Raw genomic sequence first — 27869 nt, 5'->3', positions numbered from 1 at the left:
TCATTTAAAATATACAGAATGTCTTTATCGCACGAGCTTTTTCACTTTTCTCACGCTTTTCTGTCAGACACAGCAATATCTTCTGTTCCATTAACAAAAGCATGCGGTTCTCGAATTTAATACTTCATTAAAATGTAATTCATTTCAATTCTAATAATTCTACATTTTGACTTTAATCATAATTTGCTTAAATATCTAAGTTATTAAGTACTCTTAAAATAATTTCAAAACAATATAAAAAAAAATAAAATAATATACATTGGGTACATCCTAACGTAGATTATTCCTTACTCAACAAATTCCTCTAGCTACACTGAGAGAAAAAAAATTTCTAATTTTCTTTTAAAATACCACCAGAGTACAAAGCCATTTTAGAACAAAGCTTACAAATCGCTCCTTCACATAACTTCTTCCTCTACGCATTTTTTTTTTTTTTTTTACTCAAGAAAACTTAAACAAGGAAAGTTACACAATATGCGCGCACGTCTGTTGCAGGGAAGTTTCGCAAGGAGTTCAAGCGCACCTTCCGGTGTTCTCACAAGAGCGGTGCCTGCGCCCAAAAACGTGGATACGTCCCGGGTATCACGGATCCGCTTAAACAGAGATCTCAGAATTATAAAAGGTCAATTCACACGACGTCCAACAACAATAACGTTCCGCAGAGCACCGAGGTCATACCCCTCAGTGCCATAATCAATGTACCACTGAACGAGAAAGAAGAGTGAAGACCTTGTATCTAAATCCTCCACCGTATGCTCTCTTCCACCAATTCTCTTCGACAAATGTGGAATCCAGCTTCTCTTAAAAAGAATGTCTCGGCAGTCTATAGGTTTCCAATAATTAACAATTAAAAGTGATTAATTCTTAACGAAATAAGACCAAGAGAAAACGAGCCGTTAAAAATTGTGTATGGAAAGAATTGATAAGTGACTCTTTGTTATCTTCGGAAAAAAAAGTTAGTCTCTAAATCCATCGAAGAAAACTAATTAAAAGAACATTTTAGTCTTGGCAAGGCATGCTTTGTATACAGCGGATAAAATATATTCTTTAAAGTCAGTAGCTTAGTATATTCGTAGATGTAATAGAGTTGTTCCTATATGTATAATGTTAAATAAGTAAACCTCGCTCAGGAAACTTTTTTCAAAGTTTCGCCGAGTCGAGATGAACTGAGACATATAGTATGTTAATGTGTAAATAGGCAACTGTAATGTACACACGAGTCCGTGCGATATCGTTGAAAGATTTGCTGCTTTAAACATTTTACTTTATTATACTGTAGATATAGATGTAGATAACAATGTACAATCACAGATCAATAACTGAAAGTGAAGACCTAAAAAGACGCACAATAAAATTTCAAAGAAATAAACGCAAGTATGTGAATATAAAGCGTTTATATTCTAACTATTCCGGCACTTAAAGCATATTCAGTTATGCTCCTTTTTCATGTCACTTGCAGTATTTTTTTTTTTCCTATAATACATTCGATATATCAATGAAAATATATCTACAAAGTTTAATAAAGTGTATGTAATCCCTCCTAAACGTTTAAAGCTTAAAGTCATATAAAGTTATTACTAATAGTATTAGTTTTTATAAACTGTACAATATGCTACAGCGAATGTGACGTTTTTTTGCTCGCTTCGTTTCCACTTAGATTTATATTTTTATTATTGCGCAGAAGTGTTCACCATGTATAAATTTCTATCGAAAGTTTTCACACATTTTTCTCCATAGAATATCGTTTAAGGCTTTGCCGTAATAATACTCTTAGGTATAATAATTAATCATGGCGAATTAGAAGCAAAATTAATTGAACGTTTCGCCTCAATGCGCTCTCTCGCTGTTTTCAGTATAGTCACAAAATATTATTTTACTTCATTGATTAAACACTCTAGTATATTTGAGTTAGATTTTAAATGCATGCTTAATATATATCGCAAAAGAAAAAAAAAGTATTCTATATAATTTTTGTGACAACAACCGATTTATATTTCATTAAAATTTGCGAAAAAACCAGTTTGTGAAACTTAAAACATGTAAATAAAATATAATAAAAGAGGATTCATCGCGTAATACGGATGAGAAAAGTGAATAGACATTACAACTGTTCATTCCTGTTGCTTTCTCATGTTTTCTATGTTCTGTAAAATAAGACTAACATAAGTTAGCCTCTCTACATTTTGAACAAAGTTAAGAAATAAGAGAAAAGAGTACAGAAATGCAGGCGAAAAAATCAATAATACATTATTCCAATTGCGTGTAAAAAAAAAATTACTTTTATATACATACAAAGAGATGCACACTTATGTTACTCAATGAAGTATATTTCATTAATATTATAACTACAAACATTTCTGCACTGTAAGTAGTCATAACATTAAAAAAGTATGTATACATACATACATATATACACACACACATATATATATATATATATATATATATATATGTATGTATATATCTCGCGTCACAGTCACATGGCTCGCGCAACTGCCAAATATATTACATTGGTACACGATAATACTCCTCGCTAAATAGTAACCAGTTATAGGTAGACTTCGTATATGAAAAAATTATCGTTACTTCATATTTCAGGCAATAATAACGTTACCGCCTTATACGAGACTGCTATTTTATATAGATATTATTACAAATATGGATTATAATTCCCATAAGTTAATACGCTTTTTACATGCTTCAAACTTATATTTAATAACATTATTCGCGTATCAATGTCTTTGAAAAACTTTACTCCTAAGCAATTATCAATAGAGCTTTCAAAGCTTCAAATCCGTCACTGCAGTCATGTTGAATCATTACTTTCTGCAAAAATCAATTTCAATAAAATCGCAGAAAATTTCCCAATACAGATGTCAGTAATCTTTTTTTTTCTACTAAAACGAATTTTTTCATTTATATGAATACATTGTGTGTATCAGTTTGTTCTACCGTACGAGGTATTTCATTCCATGAGACTAATATCAGTGAAAAACTAATTTATTTGGATTACACAAAATAAATTATATGAATGGTAAAATAAATCAATTACCATAAAACAATAGTATTAGTAATGAGAGTAGATGTGACTATCCTTATACATACGTCATCTAGATCTAAAGAATTTTTCTGTGACTTCTATTAAAGATTAATTTTAAAATCCATATATACGGGATGTGTTATCAAATTCGCGATCTGTCACTTATATCGCTCTCACACGACATTCCTTACTATGAAATAAATCGCATATGATTTTTCTTTTAAAATAATATATAAATAGCTATAGTGGCGGATCAATAGCCTTAAAGCTTTATGTTGCGATGTATATGTCAAATAGCTTTACTGCTTAATTAGTTTACTGTAGGTGACTGCGTTTGAGAGCATTTTAATTTTAATATACCTTGATCTGTTATAAAATATAGTGCATTCACTAACGCACTTCCCCGAATATGAATTGGCTTGATTAATAATTATTCTGCGTCCCTGATCCTATAGCGAAAGATGGCGCTTTTGCATTACAGAATAAATATACGATTATAAGTATACGAATGAACTAGATGCTTCCAAAGCAATGTTTCGCACAAGCGCATCGCATATAATCCGCGGATCGAGACTCTTCAATTCGCGATAAATAGCGAGAGGGAGAAAACATCATGTGAATACGAAGCGCAAATGATAACAATCACGCTCTTTAGGCTGCAGCTTTCTCGACGATAGTACTTTCGGGAATTGCAGATTCGATATTACCTAATTCAGTCTCGACGCTAGCCAATGTCGTTGGACTGTGCGAAACCGTGTTCTTTTCGTTAGAAGTTGCTTCTAATAGTTCTTTAACACTAACGTTATCGTCCAGATTATCTTTTTTAACAGGTAACGTGTCGATCTTTATATGAATATCAGCATTGGTGACCATCTCTACCTTTTCATCTACATCATTCACTGTTCTGACTGTATCCGGAACCAGATTCTTCTGGGATTCCTGACTCGGCGTTGGGCTCGGCTGTTCGATTTGTGCACTGTCGAATTGTCCCGGCACAGGTTTCTCATCACTTTCTACCGCGTTTCCACTCTTGATTTCTTGTTCAGTCTGTTGCCCATTACCACCACCACCAGATTGATTATTCTGATACTGTTGAGTGCTTCTACCTCTTCCTCTGCCGCTCTGCTGATTATCAGGTGGTGGAAGAATAGGTATCGCCGCTTTCGGTCGCCGTATAGGAGCTGTTTGTTGCTGCTGCTGCTGCTGCTGCGCGGGACTGTAGTAAGTACACCCTTGCGGTTGGAATAATTCTTGAGGTGGCGGTGGACCCTGAGGCTGTAATATTAAAATATGCAAAATTAAATACAGTGTTCATATTATATTACATCTATTTTTTACCATTTTTCTTTTGACATTAAAAAAAAAAATTATTCTTCTCACCTGCACGGAAGGATTATATCCTTGATAACCTTGAAAGTTTGGTGGAAACGTCGGGCCATTTGGACCAGGAACATAATTAATTATACTAGGAGGTGCCGTTTGAGGTGGTATAAACTGCGGTGGTGGTACTAAGAATGGTGGTGGCGGATAACTAGCAGCTTGTCCACCTGGTGGTAAAGGAATAACAGGTTGCCCTGCCATGGGTGCTGCAGCTGGAGCGACTGGAGAAGACTGCTCAAAATGACCTTGGGGATAACCTGCAATGTTGATAAATCAATTTGCAGTACTTCGTAAAATAATTAAAAATAATGATATATCTATATAAAGATAATTGGATAATTTCTATATATATTTTTCTTACCTTGAGATTCTAGAACGGCTCTTGAATTTCCAGCTAGGTATGCATATGCAGAAGCAACACATTAATGTTAAGTACATGCTTGTATTAGGCCATGTAAAAGCATATAAAATAAGAAATAGATTAGAAACATGCGTTAAAGATAAAATGTTAATGTATGTCTGTACCTTGAGGTGGAAAATACCCATGTTGAGCATGTTGAGATGGATAATTCTGTTGTGCGGGAGTTTCCGAAATAGTAGGTCGTTGACGAAGACTGGAATACCGTTTAGGTCTGTTTCCAGAATTATCCTGTTGTTGCTGTTGTATTGTCTGTTGTTGTGAGTGTGTTTGTTGCTGATGTGATTGTTGCTGTTGTTGCTGCTGCTGCTGTTGCTGCTGCATTCTAGGTGGTACTGTGTTTGATCTGTGTTGGTTGGAGGATGTAAAAAAACCTTCTGTACAAATTAGAAAAAATATAATTAAACACTGCATATATGTAATAAAAATTTAAACTGAAAATCAATAAAAAATTATCTAAAAAAAAAATCAAATTTTTATATCTATAGATATCTCTAAAAATTTCTAAAGATATTTCTGAAAATGTCTAAATCAATTTTTACACGATTTTAATTATCAAATAAATTTTTTTTAATTAAATATTTTTTTAACTATTATTAAAGCAATTAAAAATAATCTCGCAAACAATTAGAAAAAGAAGTATTATATTTTAAATTAATCGATAAATTAAATTGTCAATTTTATAATTTTCTCTAATCTTTTACCTAAAGATGATCTTTACAAAAAAATCTTATAATCAAAAAAATTTAGTTATTATTAATATATTTATAAAATTTATATTTAATTTTTATAAATTTCTTGTTCCCCTTTAATACCATAATGCGTGACAAACACTCACTGTTGTGTCGTGCAGGCTGATGATATTGACTACCATCATTAATATTAAGTTGCTGTTTCATATCGTGAGCAAGTTGATGCTCTTCATTATGCTGTACAGTATTATTTCTTCTATTCTCTACTGTAACTGGACCTGGACCACGTCCCTTCGATTTATTCTCAACTATTCTGTTAGTGACCATGTTGTTATTAGCATTGGGCTTGAAACCTCTTCCACGCGTTCTACTGGCGATCAAGCTTACAGACTCTTGGGTATTCCTTTTGTTATTCTCTCTTGGTGATGGCTTAATATTAGTTAATTTATCCACGTCACTGCTAGAACCAGTGTTTCCATTTGTACTTTGATTCTGAGTAACATGTCTACTGTCCTTTTTCCAAGATGTATTGGTGGATTCATCCAATGATTTATTTTCGTTTCTGTAATAACATTTTCGCTCAAGATTTCATCAATAAAAAACTCGTTTTATAAATGTAATACAAAAAAATATTATACATACGTGGATGCATTGGAGGAAGTAGCAGGCTTAGATTTTGCATTATCCTGCTGTGACTGAAGCGGCGGGAAGTTTTGGGTTTTATTCTGTGTTTTATTCTTGCTGCTGTACCAAGCCGACGAAATCACAGGTTCTTCTACTTTGCTCGGAGTGTTCTGTATCAAATAAAAAATAAAAAATAATAAAATAATAAAATTTATAATGGTTAATCATAATAATTACATATCCCATCACATATTTACCTTATTATTACCAAGAGCAGGAAAATCTTCATTATTTTTCTGAAAACGTCTACTGTTTCCTCTACTAGGCATAGTCTTTCCATAAGCATCTTCATCCTCCCAATTCCTCGTGTATTTGTTTGGTCCACGACTGAAAAAATACATATACATGATATACATTACACCATAAAATTACAGAATATAAGAAAAACAAAGCTCTGATAAGCTCACCCGTATCTTCTTCTCCTTCTAGCTCTAGGTGGTCCTTCTTCATTTCTAATATCATAACCATACGTCGCTATCAATTCTTCAGGTCTCTTTGGAGCTTGTTCTTCGTCATTGTATCGGTCGTGGTCCCACCTATCTTCTTTATCCTTCCACACCTTCTTTTCCTTGGTTTCTTTTACATTCGTCTGCTGTTCTGTATTATTATCAGTTACTTCGTCGGTCGTACGATCATCATGCTCGTAAAACGTTCCACGTTTCGGTATGTACTGTGGGTTACGTCGGTCTTCGTCGTCGTCTAATTTCTTCTGCGGTTTTTCCTCTTCTTGCCCATCCCCGCTCTCACGTTGTTCTCCACCTTCCTGCGAATCGGCATCAGAGTCGCTTTCATAAATGTCACATTCCGAATCTTGATGTCCATCAGTCTGTTCGCTACTCTGTAGAAAAAAGATTGATCAATGCAACAACATGTTCAAATTACTGTTAAGCACTTTGTAAGTATGTATTAATAAATTAGTTCTTTTTTCACACTTCAGGACTAAACTTCTTAAATGGTTCACCTTTCATCTTTTTCTTCTTATATTGAAAAGAAAAAAGAGAAAAGATGAATCATACAAAAAGTTCAGTTGCAGTGTGTGGAAAAAGAACAAACTTAATAACTCAAAAGTTAATCAATTTTTAATTATTTATCAATTACATGTTTTAAAAGTACATATGTTGATTACATTTTATTGTTTTCTTAACTAAAAAGTCTTTAGTCTGTTGATTAATCCCACTGATTAGCTATCTGTGGTTCTTTGTTTGATCAACAGTATGATCAAAAGAAAGGCAGAAAAACAGTACTATCATACAAAATCTTGTTAAGTTACGTAGACTAACTAAAGTAGGGCTAATAGTTTTCTTTCTTTCTTTCCCTGCCTTAGATAGCATAATACATATTCCAGCAACATTGCAACATTGAAACCTAAAATGTTTTTCTAACTAATCTATAAATGCTGTTATTCAATAATTCTTTGGCAAATTAACAGAAGATTTGATTAATCATAATGCTTCTTTATTAAACAATTAAAAATAAGTGCAAAGGCTTCTTCATTAATTTCAAAATATCTGATAATACAAGCACTTTGCTAATTAATTTTAAATATTGAAATAAAATTCAAATGAGAGATTAACTACCAAACAAGACATTTCCAAGCCTGATTTATACATTATTTCTTAATCATAATTTACAAGTTTATTATCCCTCTTACACATAGTTTCAATTTTAGTAGTATACAATGTAAATTGCATAAGACTCATTCCAGATGTATCAAATACATTATGCAAATAGCATTATATATAATAGCACATATTTGTGAGAAAAAGATGATTTAATCGTTGATCTAAAGTTTTCCTCAAAATTTTTATACAAATTGGACCATTTTTTAGAAATAGTGAAAAAAAGTCTACATCTTTTCCTAGGCCCTGTGTATAATAAAGAAAAATTACATTATTAGAAATAGGAATTAAAATTTTAGAATCAGTTTTCTTAATGAATATTAATGCACAATGAATATGAATAAGACATAAGACATAAATGTGCCACATAAATATGTACGAGATACAACAAAATTTATTACTTATCTGCAATGCTTATTGAGGAAACTGATTTTAAAACTTTGTATTTTTAATATTGTTTTATTATACGGGTCTTAGATTTTTTTCATATATGTGAATTCTGAAAAATTATATGAAAATGATATGGCATATTCTAAGAAAAATTTTTCACCAGGACGCATCAGACGATGTAGACGCAGATCAACGACGAGGCCATGAAGCGTCGACTTCCGTGATCGTATCGAAAATAAAATTGATAAATGTCGCGGTTCGCCTAACTGCCGCCTGTTTTCAACAAATTCTCACGGACTCTCATTCCGTCTCCACTCGTTCGCACGTCAGACTCACCCTCCGAGCTCCGCGCGGAAAACGCGACGCGACGCCGAGCGGAGGGGGAGGATTCCGCGAGGTGAGACTCGCCTTTCGGGGATCCACCCGCGACGATAAACGCCGTGCCCTGCTGTGCTTACCTGGGTCTCCTTCGTCGCGTTCAGCTCCTCGTACGAGTCCGAGAGATCGTCCGAACCACATGACTGATTGGATTTACGACGTCGCCGTGTGTCCGACATCGCTGCGTGCTGCGGTGGGATTAACGCGCTTCGTTTCCTCGTGTCAAAACAGACGGGAAAAAAACCGTACTAATTATTCGCGAAACACCTCGCGATGCGTTAGACCGATCTCTCGTCGCCCACACTCTTGCACACTCTCGTCAAAGAAAACCGAACGGCCGTGTAATCGCCAGAGATCGACAAGAACGGCAGTGAGTGTCGCCACTGAATGGCTTTCGCCGGGACATCTGGTGGCGGAAACGAGAAATTTTCCGGAAACGAGTGCAGAGCCGTCGGTGAGGCGCTGTTTACAGCCCATACGATGCTACACTCGAGTGCAACGAGTGCTGCTCCTCGGGCTGGCGGTGTAGCATCATGTGCAAGACGGCCCAATCAGAGAAGCGCAAATCGAAGTCTCGCTTACTGATTGACCATTGGATTGGATTGGCCATTGGCCAATAGTCAAAAAGCTTATCGTCAAAATAAACTTTCTTTTTGGCAACCAATCAACTCGACGAACGCGTGTTCATGCGCGGCTGATCACGTCGTAAAATACGGACAATATTTGGAGAATATTTTTTTTTACCGATTCTCGTTCGTTCCCCTTCGCGCCCCTCGTCCATCTGTCATCGCAGGCAATCGCGAACGGACACGAAGCGCAAACTGTCAATTACGTTGTACACGTTTGACGCACATGATCGTATACGCGGCGATCAAAACATGAAAGAATAGCCGTGAAAGATGTGGGGTAACTACTGGGGCGTCTGCAATGCGCTGTGTGTGTTGATCACTCTCGGCCACGGGCACGATTTCCGGCATTTCGACGACACGGTCATATTCAAAATAAACTGGCCCGGGAAAAGCGCGGAATTACTGGTGAGTACACCCGACGCTGTCTCATCTGTAACCAACCGTTCGCCGTGCACTCGCGAGCGACGATACCGTCCTATTTGTCAGACGTGTGCTCCGCTCCGGTTACTCCCGTTCCAGGAACCTCTCCCGAACGCGGAGCCGTACTTCATCACCACCGCGAACAACGAACGGTACAGGTGCGTGATCCCGGATGCGACCGAGCAGGAGCATGAGTACAGCGAGACGTACGACGGGCCGAATCCCATACAGCTTCTGCAACCAATATTTGCTCAAAACAGTTGCTCCTACAGGGTACGTGACAGGCGTTTATATGATCTTTTACTTCCTTCAAGTTCATATCAATCCAAATAACATATGATTGTGTTACTTAACCTTATTGATACGCAGTAAGATCAAGAAGAAACTTTTCGTCGTATGAATCAAATTGATATTGTTTTACCTTATCATAACAATAGTGGTTACTTGGGAATAGATAATAGTAATAAGCCTTTAGCCATGCCATTTCTAAGCTTTGAACCGTGTTTTCTATTCCATAAACTGGACAGCTGTTATGTGATTTTTCCCAGTTTGAAAATTTGAATTGTAAAATGTTTTATCGTTGAAGTTACATGATCGTTATTCTGGACATATCTTAACTGTGAAGTTTAAAGAGCTTAAAGTAAAAGGTTAAAAATTTAATGTATTTTGATTACTTGTATACATCTTAATTTTTGTACACTTTAATTAATAAACACTGCTCATTGTATATAGATTTTAATCTTGGTTTAATTTTGACACATAGCTAGAGTCATACTGGACTTACGAATTGTGTCATGGTAAATATGTACGGCAGTACCATGAAGACAGAGAAGGAAAGAAGATCAAAATGCAGGAATATTACCTTGGCACACTGGACAAGGCACAAAAGATGAAGCTTTCGGCCTATTACGATGAGCAGGCGAAAAATCCAAACAGGAAGTTGAACATCCCTATTAAGAAAATCGACGGGATTAATATGCCGTACGTCGAGATCGAGATGAGCGATGGTACAATGTGCGATTTGAATAACAAACCGAGGACTGTCAGGGTACTATATGTCTGTTATAAGCATGGTAAGCATGATGTATATTCACTCAAAGAGACCATGTCCTGCGAATACGAAGCGATCGTACTGTCGCCGGTATTGTGCAATCACCCTGACTACAAGCCGCAAGACACTGGGGAGAATCAAATTACATGCCAGCCTATGGACAATGCACCAAAGAAACCAAAGTCACTCATGATGATGGAGCTTGAGAGCCTAAAACTGCGGCATCAACAAGCGAGGGTAAATTTGCAAAGAGTACTTGGCGTTTGCATATTATTTTTCTTTACTTGCTATCTTGAGATATTGTTTGGCACATATTTATATTTTGTTTACGTATATTAATATAACTGTATCTTTTTAATTTTTATCAATTGAACCAAGTATTATGCAAAAATAAGGATATGTATTGATAGTAAAGGCTTATGTCACATATTACAATCTTTAAGTGATTTTAGAGCTGAAAATTTCACAAAGTAATATAGAAGAAAACACTGTTTCTATTCTCTGAACAATTAGTACACTTAGATTTAATTAACAAAATCTAATAGAATTCTATAACTTTTTAGTTTTTGATAGACATTTGATTTCTTTTTGTTCCAGTTTGTTTACTATTTATTTACTGTCTTAATTATTTGTTGCACAGGATGACAAGCAGCAGAAAGTGTTTGCAATCCTCCATGTAGATAAGGAGGGCCAGGTCAGAATATTTTGTATATATGGGAACAGGATTAATGGCTTGTTAATCATTATGTAGTACCATTAGCTTGTGCGGATGTTATTTTCATTCTGTCCCTTCTTTATCTACATATTACGACACATTGTTTACTGTTATTTCACCAATATTCATGTACTTTGTCCTTTTTGACATTTGTAAAATTATTACATAAGATATTTTCTTATCCTTGCTAGAATTATATACATTATGTGATTATATGTATGTCATTGCTATATATACATTAGTAATAATAGCATTGAATGAAAAAGAATAATAATATATAATCACTTTATATGCACTTGAGGGAAATCCATTATATCATGCTACAGTTTGCACATTAATTGTGTATGCACGATAATCATCGTTTTCATGATAAAATAAAAGAAATGGGGTGCTCTTTACAAATGTTAATTATATGATCTGTGTCTATTATAATGAATTCACTACAGGATGGTGAACCAAGAGTGAGGGTTGAGATACATCCACTGGATGTCCCAGATAAACATAATATTGATGAATCTATCAGTGCAATTCAAACTGAGAATGTTAGTCCTGCCGAAGTTAGTCCTGTCCAGAATTTCCTCAGTGGAAAAAATTGCCTGCACGGAGCAAGTATCCATAGTTATAATTTATTTTATTTTCATTGCAGGTGTATGTGTACATATGTATAATGATGTTTTTTAATGCATCGTTATAGGGCAACGGCTGGTGGAAATACGAGTTTTGTTACGGGCGTTCCGTCGTTCAGTACCACATAGAACGAGATGGTACGAAGACAATCGTCAATCTTGGTAGATTTGACAAACAGAAGCATTTGGAGTGGATTGCTGCGCATCCACACAAAAAACCCAAACCGTTAGAATTAAGGAAACATCTCTCGCATTTCTACAGCGACGGAAGTAGCTGTGATAAGACTGGTACTTCCAGGCAAACTGAAGTATGCTATGCCATTAGCTTGTTAAAAAATTATTGGTTTGGAAAAAATAAGGATCTTCAGTTTTCAGTTTATGATAATTGCAAGATAAACTTCTCTGTAATTGTGATAAACAGAGATTGAATTTTCTTAATAATAATTACACATCTTTTCAAATTAAAATATTCGTTTCTGTCACAATTTTTTAAATGCTTCATCTAAAATTTTCGAGTTTTGATCTGTATTGGCCTTCCAAACCAAAAATGGCTTTTTATTATCATAACTTGTCAAATGATTTTCTGTAATTTTTTTTATCGTTTGTTCTTGTTCTAGGTAAAATTGAAATGCGTAGAGAATCATACCGCAAGCCCATCTAGTGTATCATTATTTTTATTAGAACCAAAAATGTGTGAATACGTTCTAGGAGTTGAATCACCATTGATCTGTGATATCTTAGAATACGCCGACGAAAATGGACTTCTGAGCGACAAGTTCGAAGCGAATTTCGATAAACTGAAGTCTACAGCCTTGCACGCGGAACAGGACAATTTAGATGAACGAATAGCGAACGGAGATGATTAAATAAATCGATTTATTTTCTTGATGTTGGTTGAAAACTATTAAAGCCATTATTATTTAAATATCACAATTGTAAAAACGTTTATGATTTATTGAGTATAAAAAATGACATTCTATAATACATGTATGATTGAGATTGAAATTAGTCAACTAGATTACACGATTGCGTTTTGTGTTATCGGAAAAAGACTAGCATTCCAAACTAATCTAACAAAATATAAGTATTTAATAGTTTTCGCGCGTAAATATGTTCCCATAAAAGTGCATATCAAAATCGTGTTCCATTGTATTAGGTTTATAATATAATATATTTCGCGATGTTCAAACTTTTGGAAAATAATTTTCTTTAAGCTGAATTAAGGACGTTCGTGAAACTTTCTATTTCTTATCTTCTCTACCCGAATGATATCGAGATACATGAAATAAAATCTGAGATTCTACGGAACAACGTTTCTGAGAAAATGTTCAAAATTTGATATACAACATACAATATTCTACTTTCGGTCAAAAATTAAAAAACATCGTTAGCCGACGTTCAGACCGACGCCGATGCGGAACTGTTGCTTCTTGTGATTCAAGAAGCCGCTTATGATTAACGAGGCCCCGGGGATCGGGGACAGCCTCTTCTCGAACACGGCGCCCATGCTGGTCTCCGAGTTGACGAATCCCCGGCAGATAAAGTCCGCGTATGGGATGTCTACGCGATACACAATCGTGCCCACGGATTCCTGTATCCGCGTGTTGGTCTCGATCTCGACGCCGAGCTGCAACTGCTCACTCGCCTTTCGGTGATAACAGACGTGGATGCCGGCCTCGCCGAACGTTGCGGACAGCGTAGTAGGACCGGTGCTGTGCCGGAACGCAGCGCACATCACCGTCTGCTGGCCGCCAGGTATCAGGGAGCCGCGTAGATACGCGAGCTCCGTACCAAGAGTAATCCTCGGCGTGATCGCCTGCAGGTAGTGCAACACCAGCGTGCCGTGCAGCCTCGTGAGATCTGGATTCGCCAGGGTGAGCGCCGCAGTACAGTCGTCCGAGCGATACTCCAAACCGGAACTGAACGCTCTGTACTTTTTATCGACGATCTGCGTAGCAAGCTTGAATCTGTATCTACAACCGAGAGTGTGCACGAAGCTGGCGCTCATGTTACCGCTGGGTGTGATCTCGCCCGAGATCACTGGGTATTTCTCCGTGAATCCCACCTCCTTGGTGCCAACATAATTCGCGCCGAACTTGAGGCCGTACGGTGTCACGGAACTCAGGGTCAACCTGTAAGTCACGTTGAAGTGCTTACTCAGGGTTTTCCTCAACAGCAAGTACGCGCCCTCGAAGTTCTGCGGATAGAGCTCTTTGGTTTTCGCGTGGAGGTCCTCGAAGCTGCCGGGATTACCGGGCTTCCAGTCCACCTCCTCGAAACAAGGAATGCACAGTGGTTCTTCCAGATTGATTGGGGTCATGAAGAGTTCGTTGCGTTTGTTGATAAGCGCTTGGACGATACCCATTGCGACGGGAACGTCGGCTTTTCCGATGAGTAACCAGATTTATCTTAATATTAAATCTATCAATCTCAACACGTGCGCATTCGATATGTAGCGATCTTCATTCGGTTTCAAGTCCTGCCAAGCTTGACTCATCAATGAAAATTTTATTAATATAAATTAAATTTTTTATTAATAATAAAGGATCTGTTCTGTTAAATTTGCTGAAATAAAATGTGATTTTTCAAAGATGTAAAATTAACTAAATTATTAATTTCTTAAGGATTAACGCCACATGCCTATTCTATAAATTTAAAAGTACTGAAAATATCTCCATAGATGGGCCTTCAAAAATTCTAAAATGGTACATGTGCGCGCAGAAAGTATATGTTATACATTCGTTTTTATCATTGATAAACCTCTATACAAATTGCATATACAATTTATGAAATTTTCTGTATAACGTGTTAAAAAGAATTAACTGTTATAATAAAAAGCCTATACTCAATATTTTAAATAACAAATTTTGAAATTCCTCTGACATAAGTACAGTATGTAAAACAGATTAACTAATTTATTCATATATACGTGATCCATGAAATATGAATCTGTTCTAGCGATTCTAAATCTAAGGAAAACTACTGCGTTAGATAAGACTTTTAGGCAGATCATTATCAGTATCCACCTGTGTTTAGTCCGGAGTGCAGAGTACAAAAGAGACGATGTATTTTTCGATGAGCGTACAAAGTACGTTAGATTATAAGTCTGATTAGCATATCATATGATTAACATATATCTTTTCTCGAGTCTTCTTTAATGATTTTTAAATCTTTAGTTGGAGAAAATAATCTATTAATTTATAAATAACATCTTTTGACGTTTATATCTTAATATATAAATGTATATGTTTTAATACATATCATTTTTTAATTATTTTTCTTATGATAATTTTTGTTTTTACGGAAGAATTTTTTAAAGTAATGTAAAATATCAATTCTTGATATATAGATTTTGTATATTGATTTTTCTGCGGAATTTTATTTGTTGTATTTTTTACTTGCATTATTTTTGTATAACGTAAAAATAAGAATCTTGCAAAAAATATTTTATACGTTACAAAATATAAATTTTTAAATGCAATAAAACTTAGTATAAAATATTTCTAAAGAAATCTTTAAGAAAATTGATAAACAAGAAAGGAGTGGGAAAAGTAAATTAGGAAAATTCCGTATTTTCTAGATTGTGTATAATATGCGATTTCTTATCATAATCTGATAATTGCAACATAACAATAGTATTTGATAAACCAATCTTCTCGTTCGCAAATGTTTTCCTTTCTGAGATCCTAAATTTACTTGTATTAATCATTTTTCTGCTTTTACTTCATGATCAATTCTTTTATATGTTACAAATTTTATAACATATAAAGTTGCATTTTCTTGTTATAAATAAGTGGCAAAACATATAGTTGACGAAGATTGATAGCACTTGTATATTAAGTATTTAGATATCATTATTCAGATTATATCTTTACCTTGATAGATAAAATTGACTAATATCATTATCATTCTTTATCATAAGTTGTTCTGGATATATAAAAATGGAATGAAAGTGACAGCACTCAAAGAATCTCATTTCTTCCACGCAATCGCAATTAAACAGCAAAAATGAGGAACGTTTTTTGTATCTTCGCACTGCTGTGCACATCAGTTTACGTGAGTCCTATAAATTACATTTAACATAATTTATTTTTAAGTAAAGAGAAAATCTAATCTAGTTATAAACTAAACTATTTATGCCTATTTCCATCAACGCAGATTAACTTTGATCTCAGTTTAACTTACTCTTTATCTTTCTTTAGTTTTAAGAATTGGAAAAAGATAAGGAGTAAGTTGAACTGAGATCAAAGTTAATCTATATTGGTGGAAATGGGCATTAGAAAAATAATATAATTGATAGTTTCTTTTGCTTTTGAACCAAAGTTATACCGATGAGTCTTGAAAGATTGAAAATATCTACAATTTATGTTCAATTATTTTATGCTTATTAAATTCTCTTATAATTCTTATAATTATATAAAATAATTTTTTCCTTTTTTTAAAGATGCACATCACAGAAACTTTTACGTTATATTTTAATAATAGATTTATGTATCTCTTTTTTTAAGGCATTTGATGTGACAGACCCCTCGCGCGATCTCGAACGATTGGTGAACGTACAAAAAGTAGTCGCCGAAGCTTTACTTAGAAGTCTACAGTTTTTCCAGCAGGAAACAACGCAGAAACTTGAGATAAAACTTAACGAATTGAAAACTGAAGCTTTGGTTGATATCCATACTACTATCAATACAGCATTTGAACAAGTCAATGTGAGTATCATTCATTTTTATCACATTTAATAGAAATGAAGAAGGCGAATCACTTGCGCGAATTGAAATTAATAAGAAAACAAGAAATAATAAGAGGAAGTGTCATTTCTCGGTTGGAGTGAATTTTGGTGCTCCATAATATTTTTATATCGGTCATTATATATAGTCTTCAGTTGTACTTGCTTCGACAGTACATATACTATATATTCTTCAGTTCTACAAACTGCGTGTCGAAATATTTGTTGGACTTAAAACGCAATCGTAAACTGATTAAGCTAAAAATAATATTTAAGAATTAATGTGATTGTCAAATTTAATAATAACGCTATACAGATAAGTATTAAAATTGTAAAAGCTTAGAAAAATATCATCCCAACCAAGGGCCTCCCAAAAATTTTCAATATTATAATTACAATACATCTAAGTCAATATCATAGTACTAGTTTTTAAAATGAAGATGTTTTGTATAAAATTTGATATTCATATAGAATATATTTATTACTTTTCCAGTTGGCTATCAACAAGGGAAAAGAAGAGGGTAAAAGCGTAAATCAATGTGAGGCTTATGCGAGGAATAAACTTGAGATGAAAAACACAAATGCCATTGCTGGATTGGATACTTGCGCCCAAAACGGTCACACCGCCATGGAAGAACCGTTAGCAAACGTGGCCAAAAGTGTTGAGGTAATTGTTACATTTTTAATTCACAACTTTAAAATTTTATACGTTAATTTCCCAATTTATAAAAACAATAAAATCTTAATCTATCAATATACTATAAAATTTCACTCTCTATGTTAATAATAATTATTGGAATCAATTTATATAACTAATTCAATTCCTATATAATCCTGTGACATATGATAAAAAAAGTGTTGCAGTTTGTAAATGGATACTATAGAGTTGAAAACTAATATTTTTCCAGGCGGTACAAAAATTATTGATCGATTTGGACGTTATCGTACCGAATTGTTATTCTCCAAGCTTCATTAAAATGCGAGCCTGCGTCGTGGCAAATCTCTACCTGACTAGATCATCGCTGAAACGTATTGAAAGCAATGCCAAGCAGGTGACAGGTACCGCAGCAGTCACGTACGCGAAGACGATTATAGACGTGAGAAGTTGCATCGCGATAAATACCTCTGACGTCCGCACTTCCAGCACGAATATCATTATCTTTACCGATAATTGCATAAGAAATGCACCTAAGGACATTCTCAAGCCAACAACTAATCTATACCCTTTTTATTTATCTAATTTTGCTCTTAATTAAAAACATTAATATTTAAAAATGAAATAATCTTGTCATTAAAATAGACCACCATATTTTTGCGTTTTTTCTCTGTAAATAATGTTATATAATGTAGTTATAGATATCAAATTGTTTTCGTATTCATTGTACAATCGAACGCATGTCGCTTCGAATCGTAATTGCACAGAAATGTTAAAAATAAAAATTCTATCAGAAGACATATATTCGATTAATTCAGGCTTCACCATAAATGTGTTAATTGCCAACAATGTTTGTTCCGTAGGAACAATGATAGTAGTGGGAATAGCAACAGCAACAACACAGTAATAGCGGCAGCAATAATAACAATAGTATTATTTATAATTATATTTATCATTAACATACTTCGATAGAATTATACATATCATTAATCATAATCGCCATGGTGTCATGATTATCTTCACTTATATACACGTGCATACGTATATATGCGTAGACCCATGAAAGCACACTTGACAACGCGAACGTTTCGCGTTGTCGAATATGTATATATTTATATACAGAGCGTCTCAGAAATCGCGCACTTTCTCTGTTAATTCTTCGACAAATTTTTAAAGTCAACTTTTCCGTAACGAAAGCTTGATTGTGGACTTCGCTTTTTTTTTACATCTATTACACTTCACACATATCAAAACATGTTGACAATTGCGCCTTAAGTATTAGAAGTCTGTTTACATTCTTATTTGTATGCATCTTTAGAGCTCCTAAACCCCGTCAAGAGCCGATTAAGTGTTAATCGTTCAGCAGTCTATTGGAACAGCTAATCATTCTTCGGTGGAATCAGTCTACGATTTAGAAGATGTGCACGATTTGTGGAACACCCTGCGTATGCATATATTTCACACGCTAAGTTTTTATCTCGTAAGAATGTTATATATACACAGGGTGGCCCAGAAATAGCAGGTGACAATAGCCGAGTTCGATTGTTCCTTGGTGAAGTAAATATATAAAGTCAATTGATTAGATATCTCGCTGGGAAAATTCGTACGGAAAGTAATTTGGTCATTAGAATCAGTGCGCCCGCTGATGGTCATATAATTAAGCGAACGTAATAACGCAACTTAGAACGGGTGAAGGGAGGGATTGTGTGTTAGAAGTCCTAACGAAATCAAAATCTCACAAATTTAATTATAAATCCAGAGACTGGCAAACAATCAAAGATCAACAAAATGACTTGCGACACGGATGCGCAATTACCGGTACCGCGATGCATAATACTATCGTTTTACTACGTTGCTATTGCGGAAAAGCATGCTTACCTTGCTCTATCTTCCTAGGAGAAATCAAATTTTAAAACATTTAAACACATCTTAATGTGAGCCCACAATCATTTTTTTTTTACTACAAAAATCTGAAATACAGCATTAATGTGCATATTTCTTGTGTCTCTCATACGAACTATGCAAAAGCTTGCTCTCCCTTCATCGAAATAAATATCACACGCCGTTTAGATTTAATTACTGCTCTAATAAAGACTATAAGTAGAATTAAAATATTATAAGCATACTTATTGATATGGCTATCAGGATATAAAGATTCATTCTTTTTATATAACGTTAAATTTTCCTAAGTGGATTATATATGCTGTCTTATTTACAAAATGTAGTCCGCATAGAACTGTTCGATAGACCATACAATTGACGATTAACTCACCGCGCATTTGGGATCCCATTGTCTTATGTACAGTAAAAAATCTTAAAAATCGATGTGTGCATCGCGGTACAAGAAGAGGAATCTCGTTTTAGAAGAGGAATTCTCGGGACTTCGCCGAAAACTTAAAACGCTTGAAAACTTCAAAAGTATCTTTTGCAAAACGCTTATTACGGACGATACATTCAATGAAAGGGACATTTTTTCTAAATCTGCAACGAATTTTTTTCCTTTCTAAATCGGGATGGCCATATAAACATCCCTAAATTTAAAACAATAATTTATATAAACAAAACAACATGCCTAGCATTACAATACGTGCGCAACAAGCCAGAGAATCTTCATAATATAATTTTATATTTCAATATATATTTATATATATATATATATATATAACAATTGAGAAGTTTTCCGAATAGAAAACAAAGATTCGAGGAGTTTTACACCATGCCATTCGCGTGAAAATCTCAGACTCGTTAAAACACCTTATGAGACATACTACAAAGTATCTTAGTAACTTTATTGTAACTTTATCTTATCTTTCGTTCTATTTCATACGAACCATTTTTTTACTGACAGCAAATATTCGGTTCTAAGTATATAATAAGCTATATGCACTAGAGCTCCTCTGTAAATGCAATTGTACTTAACAAATTATGAGCAAATTCTTTTATTATAATTTACTAACAGTGTACCGCTAACTGTGTTCCCGACCCATATATTATCCTCTCTGGTGCAACAACGACTCCTATATATTATTCGAAAACCTCGAGCTATTATCGTTTCGGTGAAAATCAATAGACAACAAACTCAATCAATGCTCGAGATTTAAAAAAAAAAAAGAGAAAAGATAATTCATATGTTTCGCCATACCCGATAAGAGAGCATATTACAATACTTATTAAAAAACGAGATGCGAATCCTTGACTTAAAGAATAACGTAGACATAGAGGACCTATATGACAAGTCAAGTCCAGCGGGAGTACATAATTCAAAATTGCGATATTCTAGTAGGTCAGGAAGTCGGATAAATATATCTTATTCCCACGCAGGTTTATAAAAACAATTATATATAATATATATAGATGTATGTATATCAAGATAATTTGTACACATTTCTTTACGTATGAATTTAACTCGTTATTTTTTTTTTACCGTATACTAATGTGACTGTTTCAACAAAATTATTTCAAGGATATTGAGACGTTTTTTTTTGTTTTACGGGCACAAGGAAAGATTGTATAACACGTTGAGACAAAGAAAGAAATTTCGTGACTTCCTGCACACATAAAAGCTCATCGCAATATATTCTCCGCGTCCTTCATGCGCAGGTGACGTGAATGTATCTGACCTGTGCATTCTTTATTAGTCATTCAAGATATTACCACTGTTTCAAGACCTAGCAAGCACATGAATCACCTCTACCATTGCTTCTTTGGTCGTTGGTCAGTTTGATTTGATCCGGGAATTCATTGTAAAGTTCGACCTGGAATTCACAAAAATATAAAGTTAAAATAGAGATATATGTAGATTGAAAAAAAACTTTCGCTACGCCTAATACACTCACTTCACTTTCTTGAGCTAAAGCGTTCTTAGCTATCGTTTGGAAAGCTTGCTCGACATTAATAGCCTCTTTTGCACTAGTTTCGAAATATGGAATATTGTTCTTCGACTGACACCACTGTTGTGCTCTCTTGCTTGAGACCTAAAACACAAGATATAGAAAGAATGTATAAAATAAACACAAGTTACAATTATCTTAGATAAAATTTGATAAAATGTAATTACCTTAAATCAGATAAAATATTACGTTTAGTAAAAAGAATTAAATAAAAGTACTACTTTAAATAATATTTAAGTTAGCATATTTATTATATGTTAAAACATAAAACAAAACTGTGTGAGATAACAATTATTTTAAAAATATTTCAATTATTTTACTCACCGCTCTTGATTCAAGATCTACTTTGTTCCCAAGCACGACAAATGGAAAGTTATCTGGATCCCGAGGCGAGGCTTGAATTAAAAATTCATCCCTCCATGAATCTAGAGATTTAAAGCTAGTCGGAGCAGATACATCAAATACTAGCACGCAACAATCCGCGCCTCTGTAAAAAGCCACTCCTAACGATTGAAACCTCTCTTGTCCGGCAGTATCCCAAATCTAAGGCAAAAAGAACTCTGTTAGAAGTGCACGATAATGGCGACACATGTTAAGATAATTAAACACAAAGATTACCTGCATAGTGACTATTCTATCCTCCACCATAACTTCCTTGGTCAAAAAATCTGCTCCTATTGTTGCTTTGTATTGGTTGCTAAACTTCTTATTGACATATTGATTCATCAAAGAAGTTTTCCCAACTCCTGAATCCCCAAGGATAATGACTTTCAGCAACACTTTCTTGCGGGACGCCATTCTTTGCTGGAAAGATATAAAAACAATGTTAAAAATTAATTCCTGCGAGAATAAACAAAGTGTGTGATTAAAATACAGTAGTCATTATGTCACTAACATAAGAAATTTCTAAGAAATTTCTTATTATTAAGCATGTTTATAATATGCAATATGAATCTTCTTTAATATAACTATGATATGATATCAAGTTGTCGATGATTCATAATCAAATGATATGAAAAGAACTTTTAATGCGACTATCACTTCATAAGAAATTATATCAACTTGAATCTTTCAAATTTTTTATATTTATGAAGAACGTTAGAATATTTGATATCATATACAAAATTTTAACAGACATAGAATGTCAGTAAACAAGACACATAATTCATATTCTTATTTTGTTTTGATAAATATGTAAAAATTATACATGTATCGCATCCTTATACTTCTCAAAAATTAAGACTAGAAAGTAAGTTAACATCATATTTTTTTTAATTTAAAATCTCTATATGCAAATCTGAGATTTTTGAATTTTGCTTAAAAATAATCTACTGTAAGCTGAATCTTCAATAAGTAATTTGCTCCAGCGATAATTAATTTCTTCTAGCGATATTCGATAGCTTGTGTTTTAAATTTAAATTTACATTACGAAATAATTTTTAAATTGCATTAATATTAAAATGTGACTGCAGTTGTAAAAATATCACCATGTTATATATGAAGGGAAGGTACAAAAAATTTCGAACGTCAAAGTGTGAACACCTGGACTGTAAATACCAGAGAGAGAGAGACTGCAGCTTCCTGACATTTACAGTCCACTCGTGCCCTTTCGCGCTACTTGTCGCAATTCGTCGCGTGCACCGAATTAAAAAGGCACCAATTACTACCGTGCCAGCGATCGGATGCCGAGCATCCGCAAGGAATGACCAATCAAGTGAATCATCTCGCAACGTTAACGAGAAGATCTCCGAGTGGCAATGACGTATGTAACAACGCACTCGCCGAGAGGAGAAAAAAAAGCTTCCGAGAGAGAGAGAGAGAGAGAGAGAGAGAGAACACGAGCTCGACTTTCTCCGTTCGAACGCGAGGTTTTTGGCGGTTATCGTCGAACGACACTCTCGGGGGAAAATCCGCGACACGTCCGGGATATCGGCGGTGCCAGGCGGACGACGGGGGGTAGCACGGGCACGAGGATTGCGTCGCAACGCGAGCGGAATTTGCTCCGACGCCTCCTCCGACGGAACCTCCTGTCACACGCGTAGGGAGATTCGGAGCCACTCTCGGATCTCGGACTCGCAGAAGAAACGAGCGAAGCCCGCACCCGGATGGACGGACGCGATCCGCGTCGACGACGCGAACCCGTCCGGCAGACGTCATCGGCAAGTTCGTCGCGGGCACGTTACCTGGGGCACTCGTCAGGGAACACGGTCTGTGAAAACACCTCCGCGCTCCAGCGCTTCGCACAAAGAAAATGGCGTGTTATGAAATCACGAGAGTATGACAACGATGTCGTCACCTGTTCGCCTCGCCTCCCTTATCGACCGAGTGCAATCGAGTGCATTACTCGCGGCGGTAGCGTGCGGTCTCCTCTCACTTCTCGAAGAGAGTATATCGATCTCGGGAGGGAGATCGATACGCCGTGATGTCGAGATATATATCGATACTCGATCGCCGGAGCGAGCGAGGCGCGCTGTCGTCCGCCATTGTCCGCCGCGTCGAGTAGATGGAGGTGCGTCCTGTTGTTTCACGCGTGATACGCGTAACATATGCGTCATATATCCTTGTTTAACATTAGTTGAACAACAAGAGTACATGATGCAGCGCACGCATTATGCGTGAGAAACGGAACGCACCCTAGACCTGTCGCGAGTCGCGATTTGGAAACTCGGCCTGTGCGATTTGAATTTTGTCATACATCACTTTGCCGCAAACTCGCGCCGCGATGTCGACAGTGTCGACACGCTTCCTCAATTTTGCGCAATCCGTGTGAGAGCGCGAGAGAAAACGACGCGGAAGGTAATCACTTTTCACTACGCGTTTAATATATCATCAGAAAAGCGAAACGATGAATGCCCCAAAATTTATATTGTATGTTAACTACCCGGAGATAGAAAGTGTTACAGCAATTTGCTGGCAAATTGGCAATAACTTGATCAGATTTTGACTGCAGACTTATGGCAGTCTGATCAATTTGCTTACGATACGTCGACAAATTCTGCTGATAAGCTATGTGAGTAGTCTAATAGCAGAAGTCGAGCAGAATCTGTGTGAGAGCGAGCAATCTGGCAGACTGGCAGCAGAAATGAGCACGAGCTGCGAATCTTGTGCTTTCTGCCGCGCCATTTTGCTGACATAGCAAACCAGAGGCTTCGTCTTATTTATGACGGCAATTTAATCGCCGACATTATCAGATATTTGAGACTCTCTATGTGCAATTTGTTTACTTTTTGCTAACAAAAATTGATAGCATCCCTGGAAAAAATATTGTAAAATTCTATACAAATTTTTATAAAAATTATGCTAGATTGGAACGCTTTCCTAAATTTTTATAAATTTTTGTACTTTTGTAAGGCGGCGCTTCTGCGATTTCTCTAAATGTTTCGGTGAAAGTATGTTAAACTACAACTCCAACATTATAGCCTACACATTTTTAAGTAGCTTACTCTGGCAAAAAAAATGTTCTATAAATAAATACAAAGCAGTTCTACTAGCAATAAAAATTTATAGAAATTATTAGTTTTTTTTTTCAAAAATATTTATTTTTCCGTACATATATTCATTTTTTTACATATATTCATTTTTTTAGAAATATACATTTAATTAATATTAACAAAAGTGTTCCAATCCAGAAGTTTTTATAATTTTTCTACCATTTCTTAAATTTGTATAGAATTCTCAAAAATTTTTTCTGCAAGTAATATTTTGAAAATCTGCTCTACAAGTATTTATTATAGGTTTTGCCATCGTGTTAAATTAGAATTAAGTTAATTGGACAAATAACAAAAAGAAATTAAAGTTGAACTTTGATTGTCATTTTTAAAACAATACTGATATAAGAATAATTAATTAATAAAATAAGTGGATCCTAAATACTCATGTATATAATGCATGTTGGTATTTCATATATCAAGCAGCAAAGATTTAAAAAATATTTATGAAACATATAAACCATTTCTAAAAATTCTGAAACAATAGATTAAATCCTCTTTATTTTATTTAAAAAAAAACATTTATTAAAGGAATACCTTCTTTAAAACCTTAAAAAAAGGTAATATTTAGACTTTTTTAAACAAAAATAAAACGGTTTATATTTTAAAAATTGAAATTCTACTTTCGTAAACATTTAAAGAAAATATAAAAAATTTTTATTATAAAATAATGATTTTTATATGTAATTATTGATAGCCGTTACCGGAGATGTGATCTTTATGTATATTTTAGCGAGTCCATTTTTTGCCTGAAAAAAATTAAACAGATTTTTAATTTTTATGAAATTTTGTTCTAAACAAAAAGAATGATAAAAATGTATGAAAAAAAATTCTATGACTTAAAAAAAAATTTTTTTACAAAAATCATTTTGTTTTTTTTTAAGTTTTACAGAATTTTTATTTTTATAAATTTTTATAAGTTTTTTGGTTTATTTAAGATAAACCTTTATGAAAATTAAAAATTTGTTTGATTTTCTCAGGCAAAAATTAGGTTTGCTAGAATGTACACAAAGATCACATTTCCGGTAACGACTGACTATCAATGATTACATATAAAAATTATTATTTTGTAATAAAAATTGTTTTATGTTTTCTTTAAATGTTTGCAAAACAAGTCTTAAAGTTTTAAAAAGATGACTTTTTTTATTTTTATTTTACAAAATTTTTAAAAATTACTTTTTTTATGTTTTCAAGTACGCATCCCTCTTAAAAAACAATTTTTAACGTTTGGAAAACGTTTTTCAACACTTATAAAACAACAATAAATGTTTTAAATATCATCTATTCGATATTAAAGAACACAGTTTTTTAAGTGTTGAAATAAAACGTTTTCCACATGTTGAAAATAATCCTTTCATTAAAATAAACCTTTGTATTGAAATAAACATTTTCCACACGTTAAAAATTTCTTTGTCATTAAAATAAATAAAATTTTTTTTAATGAAATTAAGTAAATTTAATTCATTATTTTTAACGTTTTTTAAAATGGCTTTCAAATAATTTAAAAATATTTTAAAAAATTTTGTTTTCTGCTTGCGTTATGTTTTATAAACATGTATACAGTTTTATAATTTTAAATGACAAACAAAGAACATTATATTAGAAATAATTTAATAATTTATTATGGAATGTTTTGCGTTTTTATACTATTGGTTAAGAACATTTTTCATTTGCAATTAATATTTAATTTCCTTTATTTATAATAACATTATCTATTATTATCATACATATTACTTGTTGTCTTTATAAATAACATAATCAATATATTTTCTTATATATGTTCTATTAATGTTTATTAATTGATCTTGATGTGTGATCCACCAAACAGTTCCACATTCTATGTGTGAATAAACGCGAGTTTTGAAACATTAATTAATAGTATATTTTTTAATATACTGAATATAGATTTGAATATGTAGTGTATATTATAGTTTGTTGAAAGAATTTTATTTATAATTTTTGGAACATTTTCATGTTCATCTATAAGATAAATATTTTTATAATAATGTCTTAAACGTATTTTTACCAGAAAAGAAATATTTTATTCAAAACTTTTCAAATGGATTTAACTAATGTTTAAAGAAATCCGTTATAAAACGTTTCAGATAGCCATTTATAAAACGGTTTTGAAACGTACTTGCTATCTGAATTTTAAATCTCCTTTTCCAACAGCCTAAAAATGAAATTATTTTGCTTAATTATAATATATATTTTAAATTTAATACAAAGAATATATTTTTTCGATATTAACGCGGAAAAAGATGTTTTACTGCCACTGATCGATTAAAAAAACAAAATTGATTTCTCCATGCAGATTGTGGTCCATATAAATATGCATAGAATACAAACCTGAGCGCTAATCACGTTGACATTTCGCAGGTTGCGATGGAATAGAACCTGTGTTTTTAATCGTTATCCTTGACATATTTCGCAAGCTTGAAAAAAAAAACACTATATAGAATATATTACGAAATTTCACGATTTCGCAGACAAATTAATCGCGAATTACTCAACGATGAGTCTGCGTGAACAGGATGTTCTCTGAATAAATCGCCTCTGAAATAAATTTATGAATTCTTAATGAATTTTCTTTTCGAGGACAGATGAGGACAGTAAATTGAACATAAAATCGTTTATTATCATAAATTCTTCAAACACGTATTTTGTTACAAACTTGTTCTAATTAAATTTTCAAGAATTTCTAGAATTTTTGTACACATCTAATGTTGCGTTGACGAAAATCTCTTAAAAGTGGCAATTTGGTTGCGACATAAATTTTAAAACAATTATTAAATAGATTAAATACGACTTTTATAATAATTTTTTTGCATTGGCGCAAAATCAATATATTTAAAGTTAAATATTAAAATAATTTTTTTAAATAATAAATAATAGCAATTCTTTTAATTTAAATATGTAGACAAACAAACGCTTCAACGTCATACCTTACATGATTTAGTTTGATCTTCCACACTAGCTACCCTAAAAGATCACTTAAAAGATCACATTAATGCACCCTGTTTACTTTTATATAAAATATAACGTCATGGTCAATGAAAATGCGTCAT

The 27869-nt window shown here is 33.8% G+C and overlaps 6 protein-coding genes across 9 annotated transcripts in view; 3 read left to right on the top strand and 3 right to left on the bottom strand.

The window, feature by feature from the left end:
* The window catches only part of LOC105197452 (orexin receptor type 1), a 48351-nt gene extending 46406 nt beyond the window's left edge, over nucleotides 1–1945 (top strand). The window contains exon 8 of one of the 2 annotated variants that reach the window (XR_003268263.2): nucleotides 496–628. Coding sequence is in view for 1 of the 2 variants with exons in the window: in XM_011163810.3 (XP_011162112.1) it covers nucleotides 496–725 (230 nt within the window). In the remaining variant the exon portion in view is untranslated. Of the gene's footprint in view, nucleotides 1–495 lie in introns of both variants that reach the window. The other variant, XM_011163810.3, reaches the window with a different exon arrangement.
* Nucleotides 1248–9009, bottom strand: LOC105197450 (GATA zinc finger domain-containing protein 10). 2 transcript variants are annotated; one of them, XM_011163808.3, is made up of 9 exons: nucleotides 8682–9009; nucleotides 6622–7052; nucleotides 6412–6541; nucleotides 6173–6324; nucleotides 5677–6092; nucleotides 4946–5215; nucleotides 4782–4814; nucleotides 4421–4677; nucleotides 1248–4315 (listed from the first exon to the last, which is right to left on the bottom strand). In XM_011163808.3, the coding sequence occupies exons 1-9, from the start codon at nucleotides 8778–8780 to the stop codon at nucleotides 3692–3694; spliced, it is 2412 nt and encodes an 803-aa protein (XP_011162110.1). In that variant the 5' UTR covers nucleotides 8781–9009; the 3' UTR covers nucleotides 1248–3691. The 2 variants fall into 2 exon arrangements, with proteins under 2 accessions (XP_011162110.1, XP_011162111.1); XM_011163809.3 differs by lacking the exon at nucleotides 4782–4814.
* A 304-nt stretch (nucleotides 9010–9313) lies between these two features.
* LOC105197449 (endoplasmic reticulum lectin 1) lies at nucleotides 9314–13047 on the top strand. Of its 2 annotated transcripts, XM_011163806.3 has the most exons (7): nucleotides 9317–9635; nucleotides 9750–9923; nucleotides 10414–10938; nucleotides 11342–11395; nucleotides 11863–12021; nucleotides 12111–12350; nucleotides 12660–13047. In XM_011163806.3, the coding sequence occupies exons 1-7, from the start codon at nucleotides 9501–9503 to the stop codon at nucleotides 12906–12908; spliced, it is 1536 nt and encodes a 511-aa protein (XP_011162108.1). In that variant the 5' UTR covers nucleotides 9317–9500; the 3' UTR covers nucleotides 12909–13047. The 2 variants fall into 2 exon arrangements, with proteins under 2 accessions (XP_011162109.1, XP_011162108.1); XM_011163807.3 differs by lacking the exon at nucleotides 11342–11395 and having other exon boundaries at nucleotides 9314–9635.
* A 214-nt stretch (nucleotides 13048–13261) lies between these two features.
* LOC105197447 (mitochondrial import receptor subunit TOM40 homolog 1) lies at nucleotides 13262–14443 on the bottom strand. Its single transcript, XM_011163802.3, has one exon. The coding sequence runs from the start codon at nucleotides 14405–14407 to the stop codon at nucleotides 13430–13432; it is 978 nt and encodes a 325-aa protein (XP_011162104.2). The 5' UTR covers nucleotides 14408–14443; the 3' UTR covers nucleotides 13262–13429.
* A 509-nt stretch (nucleotides 14444–14952) lies between these two features.
* Nucleotides 14953–18223, top strand: LOC105197448. The gene is made up of 5 exons (XM_026131076.2): nucleotides 14953–15130; nucleotides 15965–16098; nucleotides 16551–16751; nucleotides 17262–17435; nucleotides 17677–18223. The coding sequence occupies exons 2-5, from the start codon at nucleotides 16051–16053 to the stop codon at nucleotides 18022–18024; spliced, it is 771 nt and encodes a 256-aa protein (XP_025986861.2). The 5' UTR covers nucleotides 14953–15130; nucleotides 15965–16050; the 3' UTR covers nucleotides 18025–18223.
* Nucleotides 18224–18721: 498 nt separating this feature from the next.
* Nucleotides 18722–23660, bottom strand: LOC105197446 (ras-related protein rab7). Its single transcript, XM_011163801.3, has 5 exons — nucleotides 23497–23660; nucleotides 21932–22117; nucleotides 21638–21856; nucleotides 21260–21397; nucleotides 18722–21178 (listed from the first exon to the last, which is right to left on the bottom strand). Exons 2-5 carry the CDS (start codon nucleotides 22109–22111, stop codon nucleotides 21092–21094), a joined length of 624 nt encoding a protein of 207 aa, XP_011162103.1. The 5' UTR covers nucleotides 22112–22117; nucleotides 23497–23660; the 3' UTR covers nucleotides 18722–21091.
* Nucleotides 23661–27869: the final 4209 nt, after the last annotated feature.

The sequence above is a fragment of the Solenopsis invicta genome, chromosome 2, assembly GCF_016802725.1.
Source record: "Solenopsis invicta isolate M01_SB chromosome 2, UNIL_Sinv_3.0, whole genome shotgun sequence".
In the NCBI taxonomy this organism is placed as follows: Eukaryota; Metazoa; Arthropoda; class Insecta; order Hymenoptera; family Formicidae; genus Solenopsis; species Solenopsis invicta.
The sequence above is the reverse complement of the archived record's forward strand: the minus strand, read 5'-3'. Positions and strand labels throughout refer to the sequence as shown.